At 40.9% G+C, this 24382-nt stretch overlaps 1 protein-coding gene across 13 annotated transcripts in view; it reads right to left on the bottom strand.

Moving 5' to 3' along the window:
- The window catches only part of sp100.1 (SP110 nuclear antigen, tandem duplicate 1), a 67896-nt gene extending 44927 nt beyond the window's left edge, over positions 1-22969 (bottom strand). Inside the window, exons 1-16 of one of the 13 annotated variants that reach the window (XM_049560705.1) lie at positions 22425-22931; positions 20508-20682; positions 19848-20075; positions 17286-17405; positions 17050-17183; positions 16257-16301; positions 16114-16153; positions 14148-14243; positions 13892-14029; positions 12578-12720; positions 12369-12437; positions 12074-12207; positions 7907-8024; positions 7738-7812; positions 7413-7556; positions 7007-7270 (exon numbers count right to left, since the gene is read on the bottom strand). In XM_049560705.1, the coding sequence (XP_049416662.1) occupies positions 7181-7270; positions 7413-7556; positions 7738-7812; positions 7907-8024; positions 12074-12207; positions 12369-12437; positions 12578-12720; positions 13892-14029; positions 14148-14243; positions 16114-16153; positions 16257-16301; positions 17050-17183; positions 17286-17405; positions 19848-20075; positions 20508-20682; positions 22425-22571 (1896 nt within the window). In that variant the 5' untranslated portion in view covers positions 22572-22931 and the 3' untranslated portion in view covers positions 7007-7180. Of the gene's footprint in view, positions 1-854; positions 1402-7006; positions 7271-7412; positions 7557-7737; positions 7813-7906; positions 8025-12073; positions 12208-12368; positions 12438-12577; positions 12721-13891; positions 14030-14147; positions 14244-16113; positions 16154-16256; positions 16302-17049; positions 17184-17285; positions 17406-19847; positions 20076-20507; positions 20683-22424 lie in introns of those variants that run through there. The other 12 variants (XM_049560709.1, XM_049560706.1, XM_049560708.1 and 9 more) reach the window with 12 other exon arrangements.
- Positions 22970-24382: the final 1413 nt, after the last annotated feature.

Genomic DNA, 24382 nt, shown 5'->3' with positions numbered 1-24382 from the left:
GTGAACTGCTTTTTTCTTGTTTTTGTTGTTTTCTACTCTCCATTCTTACTTTATCTGTCCTATTATTTGTTCATCTTTCAGCGCAGTTTGTTTCAGTTCTCATGTGTTGTTGTTGTTGTGTTCCTTTTATACCTGACATTTGTTTGTACATTGTTGAACAATACAAATGCACATATGGCGGGCAGACACAGCTCTAGTCAAAACTTCAGAGGCATGTTTCATCTCCAGTCTGCCGCTGTTACAGAGATATTAAAATCTGTGTTCCTGTTTGTTCCTGCAGCCTGCAGGCTGTTCCCGACATCACGAGACAGGTTAAGCCTGTCCTTTCTTTTCATAATTTTGAGAGGGTGATTCACGCATTTGTCTCCACCCGACTTGATTATGGGCTGGCCCCATCCCACCTTTTGAAAAAATGTGTTTCATCACGGTCATTGAGATCGGCGACCAGATCACTTCTTCTTGTCCCAAGAACAAGGTTAGCGCAGAGGGGAGACAGAGCCTTTGCAATTGTGGCCCCCAAACTCTGGGCTGAGCTGGCCCTCCAGGTTAGACTGGCAGATACCCTCCCTGTTGTTAAATCTCGTTTAAAAACCCACCTGTTTCCGTCGGCCTTCTCTGCCCCTGTATGAGAGCTGGCAGCCTTTTGTTGTCTTATTTTGTGTTTTCTTTTCTTGTGTTTTATATATTGACTTTTGTATATTATATTTGATGAACAGCACTTTGGTCAACGCTGTTGTTTTTAAATGTGCTATATAAATAAATTTGTATTGTATCTGAGTGTGTGAGGAAGAAGATCACAACAACAACAACAACAACAACAACAACAACAACAGCGTAACACCTCACTAACGTACCTGGTATCTGTCGTCCGGGATCAGGTCGTGATCTCTGAGCTGGCTGAGGAAGATGTGCGGGTTCTCCATGCAGGACAGTTCTGTTTTATGGCGGCGGAAGAACCGAAGGAGTTCTTCCTTCTCCATCCAGAACGTCGGCTCCGTCATGCTCCTGGCTGCAACCACCTCCACCCAAACCTCTGCACACACACCAGAGACCCCAGAGAGACCACAGCTGCTCCACAGGTCAGGAGGTGTCACATCCACAGTGTGGCACTGAGTAAAGTGATTTATGGAGGCTCCCTCCGCTGCAGTTCCTCCCTCTGCACACTGTCCTGCTCCAAAGTTCAGGGTTTAGACAGTTAAAGTAAAAATGCCGCAGCAGCTCACTGTACTGTGTCACATATAAAACAAAGCAGATTAAAACAGGCGGGAGTCTATACAAGTCCGATCAGAGCGGATCTACCCACAGCACAACCCTCTGCCCGCAATGTGATCTCATTTCCTCCTTTTGATGACGTTTCGAAAGTGAAAGTTGGAGGAGTTTTTTTCTTCAGCTGATAAGTCGCAGTTCCGGTCAGTGGCCACAGGGGGCGTCATCTACCACAGAGTGACTCCTGCAGGGAACATGTTACAACACGTGCAGCTTTGACCCCTGATGAAAACTTGAGAGTAGCAGGGGACTTTTATATTGATAAAAGTAGAGACACAAATAGGTTGATAAACTTAAACCAGAAAGAAGGAAGTGATGCACCCAGGATGTTGAGGTGGAGGACCCATGGGTGTAGTGTGAGACAATGGGCCCCTGGGCACAGATATGCAAAGGGCCCCACCACCTCTACCACACAGGACACAGACTTTGTGGTGGTTTTGTTTCTCTGTGTGTTTCTCTGTCTCTCTGTGGTCATTCTGTCTCTATGTGAGGTATTCTGTGTTTTTTGTTGTTTTGTGTCTTTTTGTAGTAGTTTGGGTCTCCTGCAGTTATTTGTGTGTCTCTTTGTGTCACCCTGTGGTTGTTTTGTGTCTTTTTGTAGTAGTTCGGGTTTCCCTGAGGTAATTTTGTCTTTTTTTTAGGTCTTTTAGTGTCTCTTTGAGATACTTTGGTTTCTTTTTTGGTTGTTTTGTATACCTTTATAGACATTTTGTGTCTCCTTGTAGTTGTTTTGTGTCTTATTGTAGTAGTTTGGGTCTCATTGAGGTAATATTGTGTTTTTTGTGTGTGTGTGTTGGCGGCTCTAACATTTTGGGCCCCTGGGCCTCTGCCTGGTAAGACAGTAATCCATCTATGCAGGCCAGCATTGGTTTTTTTACCTCCTTATATTACCCTATTGCTATCTGTGTAGATTTCGAGGGGATGCAGGGGACACAGCCCCCTCAATATTTAGAATATCTGCGTTCTCATTCATGCAGAATCTACAGTTTACCTCATTTTTATCATCACGGCAATTAAAAAATTTTTTAGATCCTATTTCACTCCCATCTGTTCTTGTTTCAACTGATGGATTTGCTTGAATTTTAGCTGTTTTAAGTATTCTCAAGGGTTATTTTTTTTAAGTTTTTTTTCTTTTTTTCCCCTTTATCCCCATTTTTCACACATTTCTTGATTGTGTCCTTAATGCTTATGATCTTTTGTTTAGTATTAAAGTTGAATAAACATAACCGACACAAACAAATTGCCAGCTGAACTGATTCATTGCAAACCTCTATTAGATAGAATATGAGCATGTCTCACTCGTCATCCCGTTTTTACGCTACTTCAATTCTGTGCTCACTTCCATCCCGTGTATGTATCCTGTATCAGTAGCTCAGGTGCCAAACAAAATCTGAGGGGTCTTGAGATGATTAAAGAGGCAGGTTTATCAAAATGAGACGTCTTTAAAGATGTACATATATATTTTATTTTAAAAACAAACATCCACCGGCGACAGATCAGAAGAGTGAGACACAGAGAGAGAGAGAGTGCAACTGATTCATATCTGAAATACTGTGGAATGACATGAAAATCCTGTTTGATCATTTGCATGATGAACAAATACAAAGTCAAACACTGACTTTTGTCATAATACATACATCTTGGCACTCTCCTCACATGTGGTGCAACATCAGAGGAAACGTCAATAAAAAGAAGGTTTGACACAACACACAGAAAATTAATTTTTACTTAACTTTAAAGTACTAGTATAAAATAGTTTGTCTCCATTGTACAAACTCCTGTTTAATAAAAACATAGAAATATTAAAAATGTTTGTTACATCAATAAAGAAAGGCACTGACTATATTGCACCCTTTAGGAGTAAACAAAATGCACTGCAGTGGAATTATATTATACTGTGATAAAAAGATCACAATTAGTGATCTACCTCAAAAAGCTTGGGACACAATCGTTCCTTTACAAACGCTGTTAAATAATTTGCGAACAGTAATCAAGTCGTCCACATCCACATACATGAGAACTTCTAGAGAATTAATTTAAACCTAGGGTAAATGTATTATTATTATTTTACTTTACTGACCACCTGAGGCTGGTGCCGCATGCACATTGAAATCATGACAGATAAAAGAAAGTTTTTTACAGCTGCTAGTCATGGAGACAGAAAATGAATACACACAGAAAAAGCACCTGCGATTAAAGCCGGCCTCGTCATGTGATAATGCCCGGTCATGGAATGAAACAGTTGTGCTGTATTTTAAACAGTCAATAAAATTCAGTAAATGGCAAAGCTGTGCTTTTGATTGTATATTCATGTCATAAATATAGACTGCACATGTCAATGAGATGGTAACCTGTGTGAGAAATAAGGAAAATAATCATCTGTTTATAGTGATGAATATGACCTGTGATCACTATAAGCAGTTTCAACTGTTCTGAAATCTCATCATGTGCTGAGGATCATCCCAAAATGATAAGTTCACTATTCACAAGTACTGTAGTGACTAGGGCTGGGTATCACCACTGATTTCCTGAATAGATTCCATTTAGATTCACAAGGTCCCGATTCAATTCGATTCTATTTGATATCGATTCGATTGGGGATATTTCAGTTACAATACCATTTTTTGCTAGTATGTGAAAGAGATTCTCAGAGAACTAATAGTGCAAAATGTACAAGGAATTATTGTTAAAAAAGAATAAATTCAGAACAGAATTAAAAGTGAATATTTTAAAACTAAATGTTTCTAGAGCAGCAACAGCAATATTAAAACAGCAAAGTCACAATATAAACTTCATGTCTCACTGGAAACAGAATAAAAATGTCAATAAAATAAATCATATTCCTGACATCACAATACTGAGTGAAGTTTAGAAAGAATAAAGAACACAGACATCAGTCAGTATTAGTCCTGCTGTCCTCTCTGCTGCTGAGGAGACTCACTACCTGCAGGTCACATGACCACTGGTAAGTTTTAAGATACGAGACTGAGCTAAACCCTGAGACATAAAAATTTGTTGTTGTTTCAGCTTGTTAGCAAGAATTTGCTATTAGCTGTAAAGTGTCTGTGCTTGTTTATTACATAATATCAGTGGCGGTGGGCGAGAGACTGCAGACAGAGCAGACTGAACTATCACTTTTCTTCATGTTTACATGTTGCTGATCAGCTGTAGTGTCCTGTCCTCAGCTCAAGTTAACTTCACTTTTCTGTCTCCACCCGAACATCTCTACTCAGTATTTGTGTGTGCGAAAGGGGCCGTCTGTGATAAATATGAAGTTGATCATGTTAGTGCAGGGCCACCCAGAGCTTTACATCTGTCCCACAGACGACAGGCCTACACACTTATAAACAGCTCCTGGAAGAAAGATCAGCTCTGCACTCAGGATTTCAGGTAAACAGAATATGATTCGGTGCTTAAGGTTGCTTAGCAACCTCAGACGCAACCTGCCGCCACGCTCATGAAAGCTTGCACAAAAAAAAAAAAAAAAAAAAAAAAAGGCACAAAAGTAGTCCCAAGAATCCGACCTCACGTTTCCCATGTTTTAAAAGTGGCGCAGCAGCAGCGACGCACACACAGCAGGCTGCTGCAGCATGACAATAAATGACACAGTTACAGTTACAGATAAAGGAGCTGGTAACTTCAGAGCTTCTCAAGACTTTGAAAGTTGATAATTTAGCGCCGTGGCTCGTTTACTAATGGCGAGATTAACTTGGTTAAAGCTTCACACATCTGTGGGGAAACATATATATTAAAAGATCAATCTGGGATTTTATGAATCAATATAGTGTCATTGAAATGACGATCGATTTGGATTGGATGAATCGATTATTTTAACCCAGCCCTGGTAGTGACACTTACTTTAATCAAACTACAGTATTTTTTAAAAGTTCAGTAACCTGAGTGCTCTGCTCATTCAGCATTACTCTTCTGTAACACTGGATCAAAATCAGAACAACAGATATTGTCCTATTATTATTATTATTCCAGCGACAATTTGCATCCATGAAAAACCTGGCGGCTACATTACCCACAATGCAACTTGGCCACTAACAGTTCTGTCACTGCAAGTATCTTTACTGCAAAAAGACCTCAAGTTAAACTGGATCATTTCTGTCTGACTTAATTCTAGTTAAAGTACAGTACAGGCCAAAAGTTTGGACACACCTTCTCATTCAATGCGTTTTCTTTATTTTCATGACTATTTACATTGTAGATTCTCACTGAAGGCATCAAAACTATGAATGAACACATGTGGAGTTATGTACTTAACAAAAAAAGGTGAAATAACTGAAAACATGTTTTATATTCTAGTTTCTTCAAAATAGCCACCCTTTGCTCTGATTACTGCTTTGCACACTCTTGGCATTCTCTCCATGAGCTTCAAGAGGTAGTCACCTGAAATGGTTTCCCAACAGTCTTGAAGGAGTTCCCAGAGGTGTTTAGCACTTGTTGGCCCCTTTGCCTTCACTCTGCGGTCCAGCTCACCCCAAACCATCTCGATTGGGTTCAGGTCCGGTGACTGTGGAGGCCAGGTCATCTGCCGCAGCACTCCATCACTCTCCTTCTTGGTCAAATAGCCCTTACACAGCCTGGAGGTGTGTTTGGGGTCATTGTCCTGTTGAAAAATAAATGATCGTCCAACTAAACGCAAACTGAATGGGATGGCATGTCGCTGCAGGATGCTGTGGTAGCCATGCTGGTTCAGTGTGCCTTCAATTTTGAATAAATCCCCAACAGTGTCACCAGCAAAACACCATCACACCTCCTCCTCCATGCTTCACAGTGGGAACCAGGCATGTGGAATCCATCCGTTCACCTTTTCTGCGTCTCACAAAGACACGGCGGTTGGAACCAAAGATCTCAAATTTGGACTCATCAGACCAAAGCACAGATTTCCACTGGTCTAATGTCCATTCCTTGTGTTTCTTGGCCCAAACAAATCTCTTCCGCTTGTTGCCTCTCCTTAGCAGTGGTTTCCTAGCAGCTATTTGACCATGAAGGCCTGATTCGTGCAGTCTCCTCTTAACAGTTGTTCTAGAGATGGGTCTGCTGCTAGAACTCTGTGTGGCATTCATCTGGTCTCTGATCTGAGCTGCTGTTAACTTGCAATTTCTGAGGCTGGTGACTCGGATGAACTTATCCTCAGAAGCAGAGGTGACTCTTGGTCTTCCTTTCCTGGGTCGGTCCTCATGTGTGCCAGTTTCGTTGTAGCGCTTGATGGTTTTTGCGACTCCACTTGGGGACACATTTAAAGTTTTTGCAATTTTCCGGACTGACTGACCTTCATTTCTTAAAGTAATGATGGCCACTGGTTTTTCTTTAGTTAGCTGATTGGTTCTTGCCATAATATGAATTTTAACAGTTGTCCAATAGGGCTGTCGGCTGTGTATTAACCTGACTTCTGCACAACACAACTGATGGTCCCAACCCCATTGATAAAGCAAGAAATTCCACTAATTAACCCTGATAAGGCACACCTGTGAAGTGGAAACCATTTCAGGTGACTACCTCTTGAAGCTCATGGAGAGAATGCCAAGAGTGTGCAAAGCAGTAATCAGAGCAAAGGGTGGCTATTTTGAAGAAACTAGAATATAAAACATGTTTTCAGTTATTTCACCTTTTTTTGTTAAGTACATAACTCCACATGTGTTCATTCATAGTTTTGATGCCTTCAGTGAGAATCTACAATGTAAATAGTCATGAAAATAAAGAAAACGCATTGAATGAGAAGGTGTGTCCAAACTTTTGGCCTGTACTGTACCTTTACCTCTTATTGATTATTATTCTGAAATACTGTGACTGCAGCAGAGGCATCAGTCAGAAAGACATATACCACAGGGCTCATTACATCATCATTTCTTAACCTATCCCAAAAAGTTACTGAGTTTGAAAACAGAACACTGTTTACCCGTCATCAGTTATCACTGATGTTGAACACACTTTTAAATTCTCCATCGAATAACTCCTTCAGTCCGTTGCCCTTGGCGAGGAATTCAGGGTTGTCCTGCAAAAGAACACAACAGTCCATGTCACTAAAATACATACTTAAAACATGTACTTAACTGTTGATGAAAACCTCCTTTTTTTAAAGGGATAGTTCAGACCTTTTGAAGTGAGACTGTGTGAGGTTCTTTCTTGTTACTTACTCGGTTGTACGCGGCACAGTTGGTGAAAATGAGCTGGACGTCAGACACAAACTCTCCAACCGTCTGGTAGAGTTGCTCCTGGAGTTTGTCTGCAACTTCACCCAGCCACATGGGAGTCTTGATCACAGTGGAGTAATCTTGCAACTGTGGGTGCCGAGCAGAAATGAATGAAATACTCAACACTCTGCAACAACTTTGTGTGTTTACACGAGCTTCAGACCATCATAAGCACCTGAGGACAGCGTCATTCCTCTTTATTTGTATTATTTCCCACAAATATGAAGACAGTAAACAGGTGCATGAGAGGAGCAAGACAGAGACTCACGTAGAGGCATGGGTTGGTGGCAAATATTTGTTCCTCATCAGCACTGCACAGATACAGGAGGAGATACTGGCACTGCTGTTGATGTAAGAGAAGAGGAGGTGAGAGGCGGCGGTGTGTCAGAGAGGCAGGCGTTACGATGTGAGGACACAGAGTGAGACGGCGTGCTCACCAGCATGCGTTGGGATATCTGGCGAGACATGACCTCTTCCTTCTTCTGCTGATCTGGGTAAAGCCACGACTGAGAGGTTCTGAATACACAGAATGTGCACATCCATGGCCTGTCGTCCCTGCTCACACACACACAAACAAAATATATTCATACATACATATAAAACATCTGAGAAGTATCTGTCTTGAACAGAATATAGACTGCTCTTAATTTGTGTTTCATTTTAACCACGTTAATCCCACTGACACTGGACAGGTGGAACATGTGACAAAGGTAGAGATTTATTGACTTGTATAACATGTCATTTGATGAGCTAGTAAATTTAAAGTCTGCTGAAATAGGCATCTCCCTGACTCCACTGATGCTACTTTGGTGGTTACATTCACTTTGCATATAAGGTGGAGAGCAATGATCATAAATCATAAATGAAAACAATGTAATAGGCACACTCTTAGTGATAAATGTAACCATACAAAACAAAAGTAAAATAAATAAATAATAGTAATTAATAATAATAATAAAAAACACAAATGAACACAATGAAAACACACACACACAGGGTTTACCTAATTGGTTATAAAATTGTAAGATATGCATAAATCAATTGTTTCAGTCAGTTTTTTATTACATAATTTTAAGTTTGATATTGTTTTATGATATATATAAATCTGAATTCTTAAAAGGACAGAAGAATTCGCTTTTACGCCTGGAACCTCCCGTCTCCAACGGGCTTGAGACGTGCACTGTTGAGGACTTGGCTCAGATTCCGGGGTTACTAGCCCCTTTTAGATAGGAATTGACCTATGGCTAAGCCCCGCCCTCAAACGCGATGAGCCAATCACAGTGCATATAGCCATTCCCATACACTGGGACATTCTCTGCCTGGACGTCCATTGAAATGCATTACAGAAAGTCAGTTTGTTCTGTTTTATGAGCTTTTTCTGAGATTTGAAGTTTAAAGATGGTCAAACGGTGTGCATGGGGTACATGCAACTCTGACACAAGGTATCCTGAGAGGCTGGGCGACCAGGTGTATTTTTTACACTTTAAACCACATCTCAACCGAGAAAAGTGTCTCCTTTGGATAAAGTTGTGTGGTAACGTTAGACCACAACATCAACTCAACGTGAATAAGATTAACAATGATGTCTACATCTGTTCTAAGGTAAGTCAACATTGTGTTTGAGGCAACATATTGTCACTTTGCTGGAAAGAAATATAAAGTTATCTTTAACATCTCTAGCTAACGTTAGCTAAAGTTAGCCTAACGTTAGCTCCTAGCTGCGTTGTTCATCATGTCACCTTGTTTGCTGGGAGTTCATTAGCCTATTTTGTTCTAGTTTTGTACTTTGGTGATCATACATCATTGTTAGCTGTTGTCCAAAGGGCTCTAGTTAAGCTAACGTTAACTTCTGGAGCTTAGCTTCATTAACTTATCTGTAATGGCAGAGATAACAAAGGTTGGCAAACGTTATGCTGAATGATTCAGTGTAAATACTGTAGCACCAAACTAATGGAGAGACACTCTTGGTAAAGATGGCAAAAGGCTGTTATCCTTTTCTCATATTCTGAGCCAAAAACCTTAACTTCAGTGGCACTTTAACTTGTTGTCTTTGATGGTGACGGCAACCAGATGCAGTTCACAAGCGTACACTGTGACCTGTAAATTTTGGCTTGTAATTTAAGCTTTTCATCGAGCTTCTCAACAATAAAATGATGAATATATCCCTCCAATGTGTAGTTTAGGCCCTTTTGGTTACTTTTCACTAGCTATGTTTCCATCCACAAGTGATTCGAATCATTGGGAAATGCGCATTAAAAGAAATACGAATCCTGTGTGTTTCCATTAAATGTACAGACTTAGGTGAAAACTACGAACTCGCACGAGTTTTCCGTAGAACCGGAAACAAAACAAGTCTTGCATTCTTCTTCTTCTACGTTTTCTGGCGGTTGGCAACCAGCTTGTAAATGCATTACCGTCTTCCCGACCCGGAGTGTGGATATCACCATGGAGAGAGGTGCGCTATGTCAGACTTAATTCGAACATAACTGTTTCCATCCCCTGTTTTGCGAATCAAATTTTTTTTTGAATCAACCAAAACCCGGCTATAGCGAGCGTTTTTTAGTTTGTGCGAATCAGGGGATTTTAATTCGAATTTTGGCGTTTCCATTCCATTCCCCTGAGGAATCTGATCCCGTTTGGTTTGGTGGTGGGAACCTCTAGCGACCGCATGAGGGCAATTTTACAGAAAAGTATTTTGATTTATGATGACAAAAATTAGCCAAGATAATGAGCAAATTAATTATATATTGTTTATTTCTGGGGGAAAAAACATTTAAAAAAAAATTATTAAGAGAGCAGGTTCTTTGAGTGAAATGTTCCTGTCGAAATGTCCAACTGTAAATCAGTCCAGAAGATCGTCACATGTACATATTGAGAGAGTAAGTGTTATAATGTTTCTACCATATTGATACAGAAGGTGCATTTGTCATTTATATCAGGAATGTATTTATAAATAACAGAATTCTCTGGATAATATCTATCTATAACCTTAAAAAGCAGCTCTTTGATCTTGTTGGGCAGGAAGGAAGAGTGAATACAGGACTCCATGTCTCACCATCAAGAGTCTGGTCTGTCCAATTATATTTAGCAGTACTGTTCTTGGAATAAGTGAATGTCTGATTAATATGATGCCATACTGGAATACTATATCTGTCTTTGAAATCATTACATGAATACAAAAGTTGTCAAATAGTTGCGTCACAAGCAGAATATTGCTGTTAAACCAATGTTCAAAGAAAATGGACTCATTTCTATACGTATATTGGCTCTGCTCCATAAACACATTTGTGAGGAGAATACTTGTGCTTATAAAGAAGAGACCAACATAGAGGAGTTTGCTTATGAAAGTTGGAGAGTTTAATAGGAAGTTTCCCAACAGCATAGGAGTATATCCACTGCAGCTACTGCTACCTGCATTTTTAATGAGAAAAACATTAATTATTAAGATGGCATAAATCAGAGCTTGAACATGGATTAAGTGATTTTTGCCCGTTTGGGGGCAGTGATACAAGCTGGAAGCACAATATTTACATATCACTTTATCACAATGATATAGCTACAGTGTTTCCCCGAGGATTTTTGGTCCAGCAGCAGTGACCTTGACCTCTGACCAACAAATTCTAATCAGCCATTCCTTGAGTTTAAGGCGGAATCTATACTTCTGCGTTGAACCGACGGCGTACCTTAAGCCATAGCCTGACACGCACCTCCCCAGAAATGTAGCGACGCAGACCTCCTGTCTATTTCTGTAAGCTGAAACCATTTCCCTCAGTGGAAACAAATATTTTATTTACTTTAATTTCACAGACAAGAAACAATAAATTGTGAAGACAATAAAGCCTCCACAAAAATAACATTTTAAGTCTGTTAAGAGGAAATCTCCGCTCATCGCTAGGCTAATTTATACAGTGTAAAATGCCATAAGCTTGTGCTAATAACGTTAGCATGTTGTATTTGTTTGGAAAACGTGTTTAGTATAAGACAGTTGTTTTGTCAGTGAACCTTGTGAGTTGTAATGGAGCCAAATTATGTGCCGTTATCTTTGTTAAATGTTGCTGTTGTCTCTGGTTTTATATGAGTAGAGAGAAGTCTGCTAGCCACTAGGCTAATTTATACAATGTAAAATGCCATAGGCTTGTGCGAATAACGTTAGCATGTTGTATTTGTGGGGAAAGTGTGTCCAGATGAAGACAAGTGTTTGTCTGTGAATGCTGCGAGTTATAGTGAAGCTGATTTGTGTACTTGTGTTTGAAACTGTCTCTATTAAGCCATATTTAATGTGTGTTTACAGAAACTTCACAGAAACCTCCACCGCTGACTAGTGTTTTAGAGGTGTAACTGCAGAGTGACACAGACACACCACCGCACAAGTATAAATGCTCACAATGGCGAAGGTCACATTTGTATGCTACGGCGTAGGGTCTGCCACACGAGTATAAATAAAAAATCTAATATAAATCTAGTATAAATATAAAATCCCACTGGTCTACCTCTATCTCTTTCAGTCTCAATGAAATGCGTAAAAGCTAAAAAAAATGAAACAACTGAGATCACATAAAAATGTTTCATGTTGCGGCTGTCTTCTGTTTCTGATCAAAGCTCACCCTAAAATGTTGTCCTCTACATGAGGCAGGTGACATCTCTGGTGGAAGGAGCGAGGGCAGTGGTCACACTCCACCAACTCTTCTTCTCCTGCACCTTTACAGACGCAACACTCATCGTCGTTTTTCTGATCATCCTGCCAAAAAGACACGACAGCAACTCCGTTTACACACAGCACAATTACACCCTGCATCTGAGAGAAATCAGCAATGGCCTTCACATTGTTTATGCAGAACAAAGATGAGTGTGGAATGAGGAAATGCTGCTCGTCTGAAACTGACTGATCAACAAACTCACCAGGTCTTCACTATCTGGTTTGCACAGTCCGCATTTACACAGCAGTGAGTGGATCCTCAAGATGCCTTCCTGAAAAGACAAATCAACAGTGTTGTCCTCTTTGTTTCAAGCTGTACTTTAGGTCTTTTAGGCTCTGTAAAATCCTGTGCTTCTGTCAGAAACACAGAGACACACACTTTACAATAACACGTCACCCTGATCATGGTCACCTCTATGAGGACACTGAGTGGTTCCCCTTCATACAGGATGTCCTTCCTCCAGGTGGCATCTGCATCTGGACATGACGCCTCCTTCACAAACTCCTCCGGAGTCAACCAGCTCGTCTCAGTACGAAGACTCTTCCCACGAGTCCCTGGTGGTGAGTTTAGAAGAGTCAGCTGGTTAGGACACATTTCATTACACCTTATCACTAGAGTGACACACCCACACAATAAACAGGTTGTGCAGATACACATACACTCACTGACTGTGTTTACAAGGTCTTTAGTATCCCGGTTTTGATTGGGTTTTTTAAGTATCCCGTTTTTGTGTTTGTGCATGTAAACACCATATCCCGAATTCAGAAACCGGGTTATGCCCTTTTCCTGGTTTCAAGAAACCCGGTTTTGCCACCTGGAGTACTCCGATAGAAGCCGGGATACTGGAGCATGTATACGCCTTATCCCGGTTTCATGAATGGTTCAGTTGGTGACGTATTCAATATTTGTTGTCGCTCTCTCCTCCCATTGCTGAAGATGAAGTGGATGAGCCATAGCTGTAATGCAACGTGAGTGTTTACTAATGCTAAGCCCGCTAGAACCCACAGAGGTGTCATTTTTGTCTTACTTCTAAATATAATAAATATATCACATTTCCCGCTCAATCTGTTGTAAACAAAAGGCGTAAAAGATGTAACACACGCCTGCGCGGATAGGATGCAGTGATCAGAAAACAGGTTACTGGTATTTATCATGTATACAGGGATATGAATAACCGGGTTTCTCTGTGTTCCATGTAAACATCATATCCCGGATATACTCAAAACCGGGATAAGCCTCAAAACCGGGATACTAAAGACCTTGTAAACACAGTCACTGGCCACTTTATGAGGTGCACATGTTCAACTGCTGCGCTATTCAGCCAATCACCATCCCTTTATGACCACAGTGTACCCATCTTCTGATGGCTACTTCCAGCAGGATAACGCACCATGTCACAAAGCTCACATCATCTCAAACATGACAATGAGTTCACTGTACTCCAATGGCCTCCACAGTCACCAGATCTCAGTCCAATAGAGCACCTTTGGGATGTGCTGGAACGGGAGATTCTCATCATGGATGTGCAGCCGACAAATCTGCAGCAACTGTGTGACGTCATCACGTCAATATGGACCAACATCTCTGAGGAATGTTTCCAGCACCTTGCTGAATCTGTGACACCAAGAATTAAGAAGGAGGTCCAACCTGGTGCCAGCAAGGTGTACCTAATAAAGTGGCCAGTGAGTGTATTTCGCGACTTTGTGTACAGTGGGAGACAGTTACCTGATGCAAACCGATTTCTGTGTAAGGTCGCAGCTAAAGCTCCACATGTAACACTGAACACCTTCCTGCCACGGTCATGTCTTGTTGTACTGGTTTGTGGCTGCTGCTGAGGCCGTTCCTCCGTCTGTCTTTCGTCATCTGTAATGGACATGTTTAAAGTATGACTAACATGAGGACAGGATACATACCTTCAGTTATTTCTATTATGAGCATAAATGTGTTTTAAGCCTGAATATCACTTTGTAGAAACCAGCACCTGTGTCATCTGTGGAACTTTCTTTGCTGCTTGATGAAACCTGGTCTTCCTTGTCATGGTCGCTGTCCTCGTCTTCATCTTCTTCTTCATCAGACACTAAAAAAAAAAAAGAGGAGGAGGTGAACAGCCATGTTTCTGTTGCTTGTATATGTCAATGATTTCTGCCTCATTATTCCACAGGCTAGTTAATAACATGTCGGGCAGGAAATCCAAAGTGTGGGATCATTTTGAGAAGGTGAAGGACGAACCCAAGGTGATATGTAAACTCATCTTCATTGGTCGACTACAAACATGACGTATCATCTGAAACATGGAAGTAGCTACATGCCCATTAGCCCACAGCGTCATTAACAGGCGGCTCGCTCAGTGTGTGACGTGCACTTGGAGATAAAATATAGGCCTATATTAATGAGGGTTCATTAGTACGGTTTGTATTTCTCTGTAATGTAGCACAGTGTTAACAATGTTACTGATACTATTCTTTCTCACAACTTCAACTCAAACCACCAAAATATATCATTTAATCATTACATTCATATCAGAAACATGCGGGAGACTAGTCCACTGATGGCTCTAAATGACGACTATTGGTCGACTAGGAAAATTCTTAGCTGGAAGCAGCCCAAACTACACTACATTTCTGCAGGCCAAAGTTAAGTTTGGATTTACAGTCAAGTCTACACTGCACGTTAGATTAGATGCTACATGCTAGCGACTAATTTCCACTCAATGAGAAAGGCTTCACGATTAAAGCAGAAAATGGCGTCCCACAGCAGAGAGGGTGAGTAATGATTCAAAGAGATAAAGGTTTGTGACTGCAGTGTGTCAGCCCTGGATAGTCAAAGGTTTCCTTTAAATGCTTTTAAATGCTAAATGTTTTTAAGAAGACCTTGTTTTTCTTCACGTGTAGTGTACGCTCCATTTGTAAGGTGGCGTACAAGCTCAGAAATAAACTTGATAATCCTCAGAATTCTGAGCGCTTGCTTTTTTATTGACAGCATTTACTTGTACTTTTACTTTCAACAACTTCAATTAAAAGCCTAGTCCAAATTAAATGCCCTCGTCCCTTTCAGTAGCCCGGTGTGGCTACACATTTTGAGAAATAAAGGCCTGTCTCAATTAGAGGCCTGTGCTTTAAGTAAATAATAGCCCGGACTACTAATGAAAGTTTAACGGTATTCTAGTAAGTGACTTTAACTTCTGCTAGAGTCATATCCTGTTAAGACATCTGTACTTTTACTTTTAAGGGCCTGTCCCAATACCCCCCCCTTAGCCCTACCCCTTGGCCCTACCCCTACATTTGCACGTTCCCGCGAGGGGTAGTGGTGTCCCAGTTCCTTTTTGCGTGTAGGGGTAGGGGGCATAACGAGGGGTAGTGGGTGTGAAACAAGCAACTAGAGATTTCAGATGCTGACTTGCCAGCAAGGGGTAGACGTCGCCATGGCTACCACCAAGCAAGAGACGGGGAGAAAAATTCATACATAGCTAACGTTATCGTCGTCAGGTTGCTTGTTGGCTAGCTAGCTAGCTTGCACTATCTGGCGTCTATCATCTGTCCTGTTCTGCAAAATTGTCGGAATGTTAGCTGGTTAGCTAGCTAGCTAGCAGAAGTCCCCTGTCGTCTGTCGTTCATCAAACAAAGCATGATGAATAATGTAGACACGATCGGCAGGATGAACTCAACCAGAGACTCCATTGTAGATGCCGGTTGGAAATGTAGATGGCTCGCAGCTTCCTGTTTAAAATAGTTACGTATGCGTGAACGTGACCGACGCTGTGACGTAGTGAGTGGTGTCCCAATTCCTCGGAAAGGATTTCAACCCCTACCCCTTGTTGCTTCATTTCAAGGGCCAAGGGACACTGGGAAATGGCTAGGGGTAAGGCCAAGGGCTAAGGGGTAGTGGACAAGGGGGGGGTATTGGGATTGGGCCTAAGTACGCTTTAAGGTCCTTCAACCACCACTGACCTGTTATCGAATGATCATCCAGCACCAGTGACCTCTTGGCCTAGCAAAGAGATATAAAATGGATACGGCTCAGATCAGCAGCACCAATAACAAGAAGATACACCACAAAGCTTGAATGTATTTTCATCAGTTCTTGTTCTTACCTTTTTACACCCTCTTTTGTAATTTGCTGCCTTCAGGTGACCTTCCTGCAGTGAAATTAAAAAACAGAAAATCATATTTCTACAACAACCTGTCTGTAAAGATATCCAACAAGGCATGCTAACATGACCAACGTTAAAGGTCCAGTGTGTAGGATTTAGGGGGGTATATTAGCAAAGATTGAATATATCATAATAAGTATGTTTTCTTTCGTGTAAAATCACCTGGAAATAAGAATCATTGTGTTTTTGTTATCTTAGAATGAGCCGTTTATATCTACACAGGGAGCAGTTCCTTAGCCATGGAGATCACCATGTTGCACCGTCATGTTTAATGTTAATGACGCTGTGGGCTAATGGGCATGTAGCTACTTCCGTGTTTCAGATGATACGTCATGTTTGTAGTCGACCATTGAAGATGAGTTTACATATCACCTTGGGTTCGTCCTTCACCTTCTCAAAATGATCCCACACTTTGGATTTCCTGCCCGACATGTTATTAACTAGCCTGTGGAATAACCGCAGGTACCAGCCCTGGAAATGAACCTGACTCCTGTCTGACTGCTGAGCGTGGACACTTCCTGTGTCTGCCCTTTCAAAGTAAAGTCCCACATGGTCCAGTCATATAGGTTTGGATTTATTTGACAGGGCTCCAAGTAAAAACCTCCTGAACAATGAACACTGAAGGAATCCTAACTTGGAGCCACTAAATCCTACACACTGCTGCTTTAGAGAAAAGCAAGCTGTGTCACACAGCCAGGTTCCACATGTATTTCAAATTCACTTTTCAACAAACCTTTATAAGTTTTTCCAGTGGGGTGCCCTGACATCGAATGCTCAACTTCCAGTTCTTGGAGCTTTCCTTCCCCGCGAACCTCTCAAATTCACCGGGAGTAAACCACCGTTTCTTGAACACAATGCACTTCTCCCCTGAAACCATCAGAGAATAAGGAAAGTGTTCATGTCAGCCATCAATCATCTGCTGTTATTCATAATCAATCCTCCAGTCACTGAGCTTTACATTTGGCCTACCTTTAGCTAGTCTTTGTCTGTCCAGTGTCCCCTCCTTCTGTCCACAGGTCACAGGCAGCTGTGTCTTGTAGATGTTCCAGGTCCAAATGTCGCTCTTCTGTCCCTTCTTCAGGGGAGACGCTGAAGAATAAAAAAAAAAAGAACTTTGATTTCTTTGTTACGAATGAGAAACTACAAAGACATAATTTACACAGTGACAGTGCGCTAAAAGGCAGTAAACATTAAGACACAGTGGATCTCATTCATCAAATATGAGCAGAACAAATTTATGTGTAAACTGTTCGCAGAGGGAAAATGACGAATACTTCTGCATATATCAATATGCTAGTAGCTCCGGACTTTTCGTAGATACTAACAAGATCTACAGCTGCTTCTGACTGCTGGTAGTGCTCGTGTAAAGAAGATATTGCACATAAATGCTGCTTGTCTTATTAGAAATTACAGTTTTAGCTTGTATTGTGCTCTGTTATGTTCACAATACACAGATGCCTTTGAAACAAGTAAGTTAAACATAACAAGAGATAAGAAATGTAACACAGTTAGTTAAACTAGTTGGTATTTATCAGATTTGAGCTTCAGATTAGGGTTCTAAAATATGAGTTATCTGAATAATACAAAACTGGACAACACCTTTCTGTGGATGAATAAAGTAACAAACTTAAATTAATTAAATTTAATTATCAGAGCTGTGACGTGGGAGACGTAAACATTATTTCAAATTGAGTTTTGGTTTAATAAGACCTGTGGGCAGCTGGTGAATCAGAATCTGGCAGAGAGTTGGAGGGACTTGTTGTTAAACTTAACGGTGGGTTAATCCCGACATCAGACTACCTGCATTGAGATTAGGACCGTAACGGTACATGTATTTGTGTCGAACCGTTCGGTACGCGACTTTCGGTTCGGCAGGACCCTGTACTGAATTATTGGGCGCAGGATATTATTTTATTTTATTTTGTTTTATTTTAATTCCGTTTTTGCGAGCCGAACCATTTAAAATATCTAGTGCCCCGACGGACATAATTGAGTGATGGACCAAGTCCGACCGTAAATCTCCGCTTTCACTTTGTGCAGCGCATTCTGGCATTTTGACAACATGGCAAGTGAGCCTGACGAACCTGAAGACCCACCCCCACACCTTAAGTCCTCCGTTTGGGGACACTTTGGTTTCAGGGTAAAATACGAAGATGGAAATAAACAAGTTGACAAGACAAAAGCAGTGTGCCGACACTGCAGAACAGCGGTTGGGTATGTACTTGGAAAAACGTCTAACATGCTAACGCATCTAAAGTGACACCACCCGAGTTTAAACGTTAACCGGCACGACTAGAAAAAGCAATCTGGTGCAAACTACGATATCGTCGTTGTTTAAAAAGAAAGAGCGTTTCCCTGACCATCGCGCTAAAGAAATAACCAACGCCATTGGAGTTGAGTAAATTGTTTAAGCTGCACTTTAGATATAAGCATGTTTTGTTTACTGCACTTTAACAAAGTGGGAAAGCTAAGTAAGTTCCTAGTAAAACTGAATCTGAGCAGGCTTTAAAGCTGACCAGCTGCACTATACTTTTTATTTTAACTGAGTAAAAGTGTTTAAGCAGAAATTTATATTTATATTTTTCATTCAAAAAATGTGTTAAAAAAACAGCAGGATTTTATTTTTCACTTTTATATTTCTATTTTCATTCAAACAATGTGAAAAATATATATATATTTGTTTCATTCAAAAATTGTGTAAAAAGAGTTAACTGCTGTGGTGGTATGTTTTAATAAGGTTACCAATAAGTAAAAGATATTTAATAGTTGTCTATTTTTTTCATTACTGTACCGAAAAAAAAAAAAAAAAACGAACCGTGACTTGTGTACCGAGGTACGTACCGAACTGAGATTTTTGTGTACCGTTACACCCCTAATTAAGATGTTTTAATAGTGGTTTAAACAATGCTAAAACAATGAGAGGTCTCGCTGATGATGCAAGCAATGCGCTCATCTGCAGCAGCGAGCTGTGACCGGCTTCCTGTGGGTTCTTTGTGTGTACTTGTGGAGGTTTTTTGCATCAAATTTCATGTTGGATCATTTTCGTTTAACTTGCTGGATGGTTCTTACAACAGAAGACACGGAGTTAACGGCACCTGTTACCTCCTGCCAGGCCTTTGATTTACCTGTTCCTGTCACACCACTACCAACAGAAGAAAATACAATGTTTTCCTTAACTCCACTTCACCCCAAATAACTTCAGTCTCAGCGTCGGAAAAGTTTTTCTTTTCCTCTTTCTCTTTCTCCATAGTCCAGGGTATTTAACACCTCCTTATATGGTGGTCACTGGCTATTCATGGGCGGGATGTATGCTAATTGCTGACTAGCAGGAGTGTGCTGTCAATTTACGACTGATTGGTATTCATGAACATGCACTCCTGCCTGTGATCATTTCTGACGTTCCCGTGGCGTTCATGAATCTGAAGTAGGTTTTTAGTACCAAGGTGCAAATCTTCTCATAGCTTTGCTAACATTTCATGAATGAGACCCAGTGAGTTTAGAAAAGTAAAGCCTAAATGGGAGTCGACTTACAGAAGCATAATTTCTTGGACTTTTTCCTTGGAGTCAGTCGAGATGACGGGCCGGCCTGCTCCTCCTCCTCCTCCTCGCACGCACTCCTACTTCTTAGTTTTCTCTTCTTTACTGAGTTTTCTTGCTTCTTCTGTCCGTCCTCATCTGCCGAAAGCTTCTTCCTTTTCCCTTCATCTGACTCCTCTGTTTCTTCACTCTCTGGTTGTTGTTGGTAAAAATGGAAAGACCCTGTGATATAAATGAAAACCCAGAGATTAAAATGTTAAGATTTGTACTATTTTTTTTTTATTATTTTACTTATTTATATAAAAAAAAGACATGAACATACAGCAAGCGGACACACGGAAAAAGTAATATTTATAAATAATAAAAAGCATAATGTAAAAGCAAATTGTCAGTGTATAGTTAATTTGATTTACACGTCGGAAAAGGAGAGACAACTTCCTAGAGATAAACTTATACCTTTTCAGACTTTCCTACCTTTCGTTTTTATTACCATTTAACTTTGTCACACAACTATAAACCATGTAAATATATATACCAAATATCTATCTTACAAAAATAAACCTGTCTTAGTATATAATATAAATTATAATAGTTCAATAGTAAGCAGATTTACAATCATTAACAGTCTAATGACCATAAAAAAAAGAGTCTGACCGTCCTTGAGTTTGTTGTGCAGCAGTCGCAGGGTGGGGTACTGGTTCATGATGGTCTCATTGAAGACACAGTCCCAGAAGTCTATGATGCGCTTTGACTGTTTTTTTTCCAGCCAGTCCAGAATGTCATAAAGGCCTCTTTTTATGTTGTTCTTACTCTTCATGCGACTCACCTTCTGCACACACACACACACAAAGAGAACATCTGCACTGACATGTTGTGTCTGCCTGATCAAATGTTGCATCATTAAAAATGAGCATCTTCTTAACAACGCCAACACAAACAAAACCCCAAACAAAAAAAGGCCTTTTCACACTCCCCCTTAAAGCTACTCTTACCTTTCTTGCATTTCACACAGGACTTACAACATCCACAACTCCCGCCTCGCTCCAAAGTCCCATCCCCCTCCTCCTGCAACTCCACCTCCCTCCAAAGGCCTACTCCAAGACAACCAAGACAGTCAAACGCAACCCCAGAGTGTTAAAAGTTTTGGAATAAGGTTACAGTGCTAACATTAGATAGTAGCGTTAACGTTACCTGTAAGTGGAAACGCACAAGGAAGACAACGTTACGTTTCAGAGGCTATGCCACCGTAGGCTAACGTTAGCCATTAGCAACTGGATGCTGTGTTGTCATAAATAGCATTATAGCCTGTTACATTAGAGGCAAACTAAACATAACATTACCTGTCCTGCACAGTCAAACACAACCCCGGAGTTTTGAAAGTTATCCGGGGTCAGTGACGACTGAGATCTTTTCATGGAAAAAACACTGTAGAATGGTCATACTTTGAGCAATCTTCTTCAAATTTGAAACAAATGTTCATTGCTAGTGTGCCTACAGTCCCACAGTGTCATTTACCTGCTCAGATGAAGCCGCAGACAGTTATTCATCCTGAAATACATTTTTTATTTTATTTTAGGCAAAATCTTCAAATTTTACTGACTTCAGAGGCCCATCACTATGTCTCTGTATCACCTAGAGTGTTTCTGACACTTTCACAAGAAACTTGAGGGAGTTTTCTTTCTGGCAACACCTCATGCATGCATGTAGTCAGAGCGGTTCAGAAGCTACAGTCATTTTAATTTGGGTATGTCGTTTTAGGCGTTTCTGCTACAAAATGGGGGTGGAGTGCACGAGCATTTTAACCTAAACAAAGAAAAGCGTAAAGTGTCCAGTAGGTGTTGCTTTAAGAATGAGGTGAAAAGCTGGACAAAGGCTACATCTTGTAACAGCACAGTTTGCCAGTTCGTGGGTTGTTGTCATGATTTGTAGGATAAATAATGTGCGATGTTGGTGCAAAGTGCAAAACATTTCAGGGGCATTTAAGATACGATTTGGTTGCTGGAAAATATGACCAAGGATTTCAAAAGCTTTTGCTGCTTTACTCTTTTGAACAACAACAAAGTAAAACATTTTTAGAATATTACAAATAAATATTTGATGAAACCTCTGATGTGAAGTGAACTGCTTTTGTTGTTGTTCTTGTTTTCTCCTCTCCATTCTTACTTTCACCTGTCACTGCAGTTTGTTTCAGCTCCCATGTGTTGTTGTTGTTGTGTTCCTTTTATACCTGACATTTGTTTGTCCATCGTATTGTTGAACAATACTGTGACAACCGATCCCGGTCTCCCCTACAATGCCTGGTAGTTTACATTGAGCGCGCTCCCGAGGAGTGCATGCACATATGGGCACAGACACAGCTCTAGTCAAAACTTCAGAGGCATGTTTCATCTCCAGTCTGCCGCTGTTACAGAGATATTAAAATCTGTGTTCCTGTTTGCTGCAGCCTGCAGGCTGTTCCCGCCATCACGAGACGGGCGCGCCTTCCATTCAAAGCAGCACCCATGGGAGGATCTGAGTGTGTGAGGAAGAAGATCAGAACAACAACAACTGCGTAACACCTCACTAACGTACCTGGTATCTGTCGTCCGGGATCAGGTCGTGATCTCTGAGCTGGCTGAGGAAGATGTGCGGGTTCTCCATGCAGGACAGTTCTGTTTTATGGCGGCGGAAGAACCGAAGGAGTTCTTCCTTCTCCATCCAGAACGTCGGCTCCGTCATGCTCCTGGCTGCAACCACCTCCACCCAAACCTCTGCACACACACCAGAGACCCCAGAGAGACCACAGCTGCTCCACAGGTCAGGAGGTGTCACATCCACAGTGTGGCACTGAGTAAAGTGATTTATGGAGGCTCCCTCCGCTGCAGTTCCTCCCTCTGCACACTGTCCTGCTCCAAAGTTCAGGGTTTAGACAGTTAAAGTAAAAATGCCGCAGCAGCTCACTGTACTGTGTCACATATAAAACAAAGCAGATTAAAACAGGCGGGAGTCTATACAAGTCCGATCAGAGCGGATCTACCCACAGCACAACCCTCTGCCCGCAATGTGATCTCATTTCCTCCTTTTGATGACGTTTCGAAAGTGAAAGTTGGAGGAGTTTTTTTCTTCAGCTGATAAGTCGCAGTTCCGGTCAGTGGCCACAGGGGGCGTCATCTACCACAGAGTGACTCCTGCAGGGAACATGTTACAACACGTGCAGCTTTGACCCCTGATGAAAACTTGAGAGTAGCAGGGGACTTTTATATTGATAAAAGTAGAGACACAAATAGGTTGATAAACTTAAACCAGAAAGAAGGAAGTGATGCACCCAGGATGTTGAGGTGGAGGACCCATGGGTGTAGTGTGAGACAATGGGCCCCTGGGCACAGATATGCAAAGGGCCCCACCACCTCTACCACACAGGACACAGACTTTGTGGTGGTTTTGCATCTCTGTGTGTTTCTCTGTCTCTCTGTGGTCATTCTGTCTCTATGTGAGGTACTCTGGTTTCTTTTTTGTTGTTTTGTATTGCTTTGTAGTAGTTTGGGTCTCCTTCAGGTAATTTAGTATATTTTTTGTTCATTTTGTGTCTCTGAGGTAATTTGGTTTCTTTTTTTGGTTGTTTTGTGTCTTTTTGTAGTAGTTTGGAATCCCTGAGGTAATGTTGTGTCTCTCTGTGGTCTTTTTGTGTCTCTTTGAAGTACTTTGGTTTATTTTTTGGTCGGTTCTGTGTCACTTTGTAGTCATTTTGTGTTTCCTTATGGTTGTTTTGTGTCTTTTTGTAGTAGTTTGGGTCTCATTCAGGTCATTTTGTGTTTTTCTTTGATAATTTTGTGTCTCTTTGTGGTACTTTGTTTTTGGTTGTTTTTTGTCGCTTTGTAGTAGTTCGGGTTTCCCTGAGGTAATTTTGCATCTTGTTTTGGTCATTTTGTGTCTTTTTTAGGTACTTTGGTTTCTTTTTTGGTTGTTTTGTGTTGCTTTGTAGTCATCTTGTGTCTCCTTGTAGTTGTTTTGTGTGTCTTTGTAGTAGTTTGGGTCTCCTTCAGGTATTTGTGTGTTTTTTTGGTCATTTTGTGTCTCTGAGGTACTTTGGTTTCTTTTTTTGGTTGTCTTGTGTCTCTTTGTAGTAGTTTGGGTCTCCTTCTGGTAATTTAGGGTCTTTTTTGTTCGTTTTGTGTCTCTTTGGGGTAATTTGGTTTCTTTTTTGATTTGATTTGTGTATCTTTGTAGACATTTTGTCACCTTGTGGTTGTTTTGTGTCTTTTTGTAGTAGTTCAGGTTTCCCTGAGGTAATTTTGTCTCTTTGTGGTTGTTTCGTAACTATTTGATTTCTTTTTCTGTGTTTTTTCATCTCTTTGTTGTCATTTTGTGTCTTTTGTAGTAGTTTGGGTTTCCTTCAGGTAATTTTGTGTCTCTTTGGTCACTTTGTGTCTCTATGTGGTCATTTTGTGTCTCTTTGTGTTACTTTGGTGTATTTCTTTGGTTGATTTTTGGTTGCTTTGCTGCAGGTTGGGTCTCTTTGATATAATCTAGTGTCTTTTTTGTTCATTTTG

This window comes from Epinephelus fuscoguttatus, linkage group LG19 (assembly GCF_011397635.1).
Source record: "Epinephelus fuscoguttatus linkage group LG19, E.fuscoguttatus.final_Chr_v1".
In the NCBI taxonomy this organism is placed as follows: Eukaryota; Metazoa; Chordata; class Actinopteri; order Perciformes; family Serranidae; genus Epinephelus; species Epinephelus fuscoguttatus.
The sequence above is the reverse complement of the archived record's forward strand: the minus strand, read 5'-3'. Positions and strand labels throughout refer to the sequence as shown.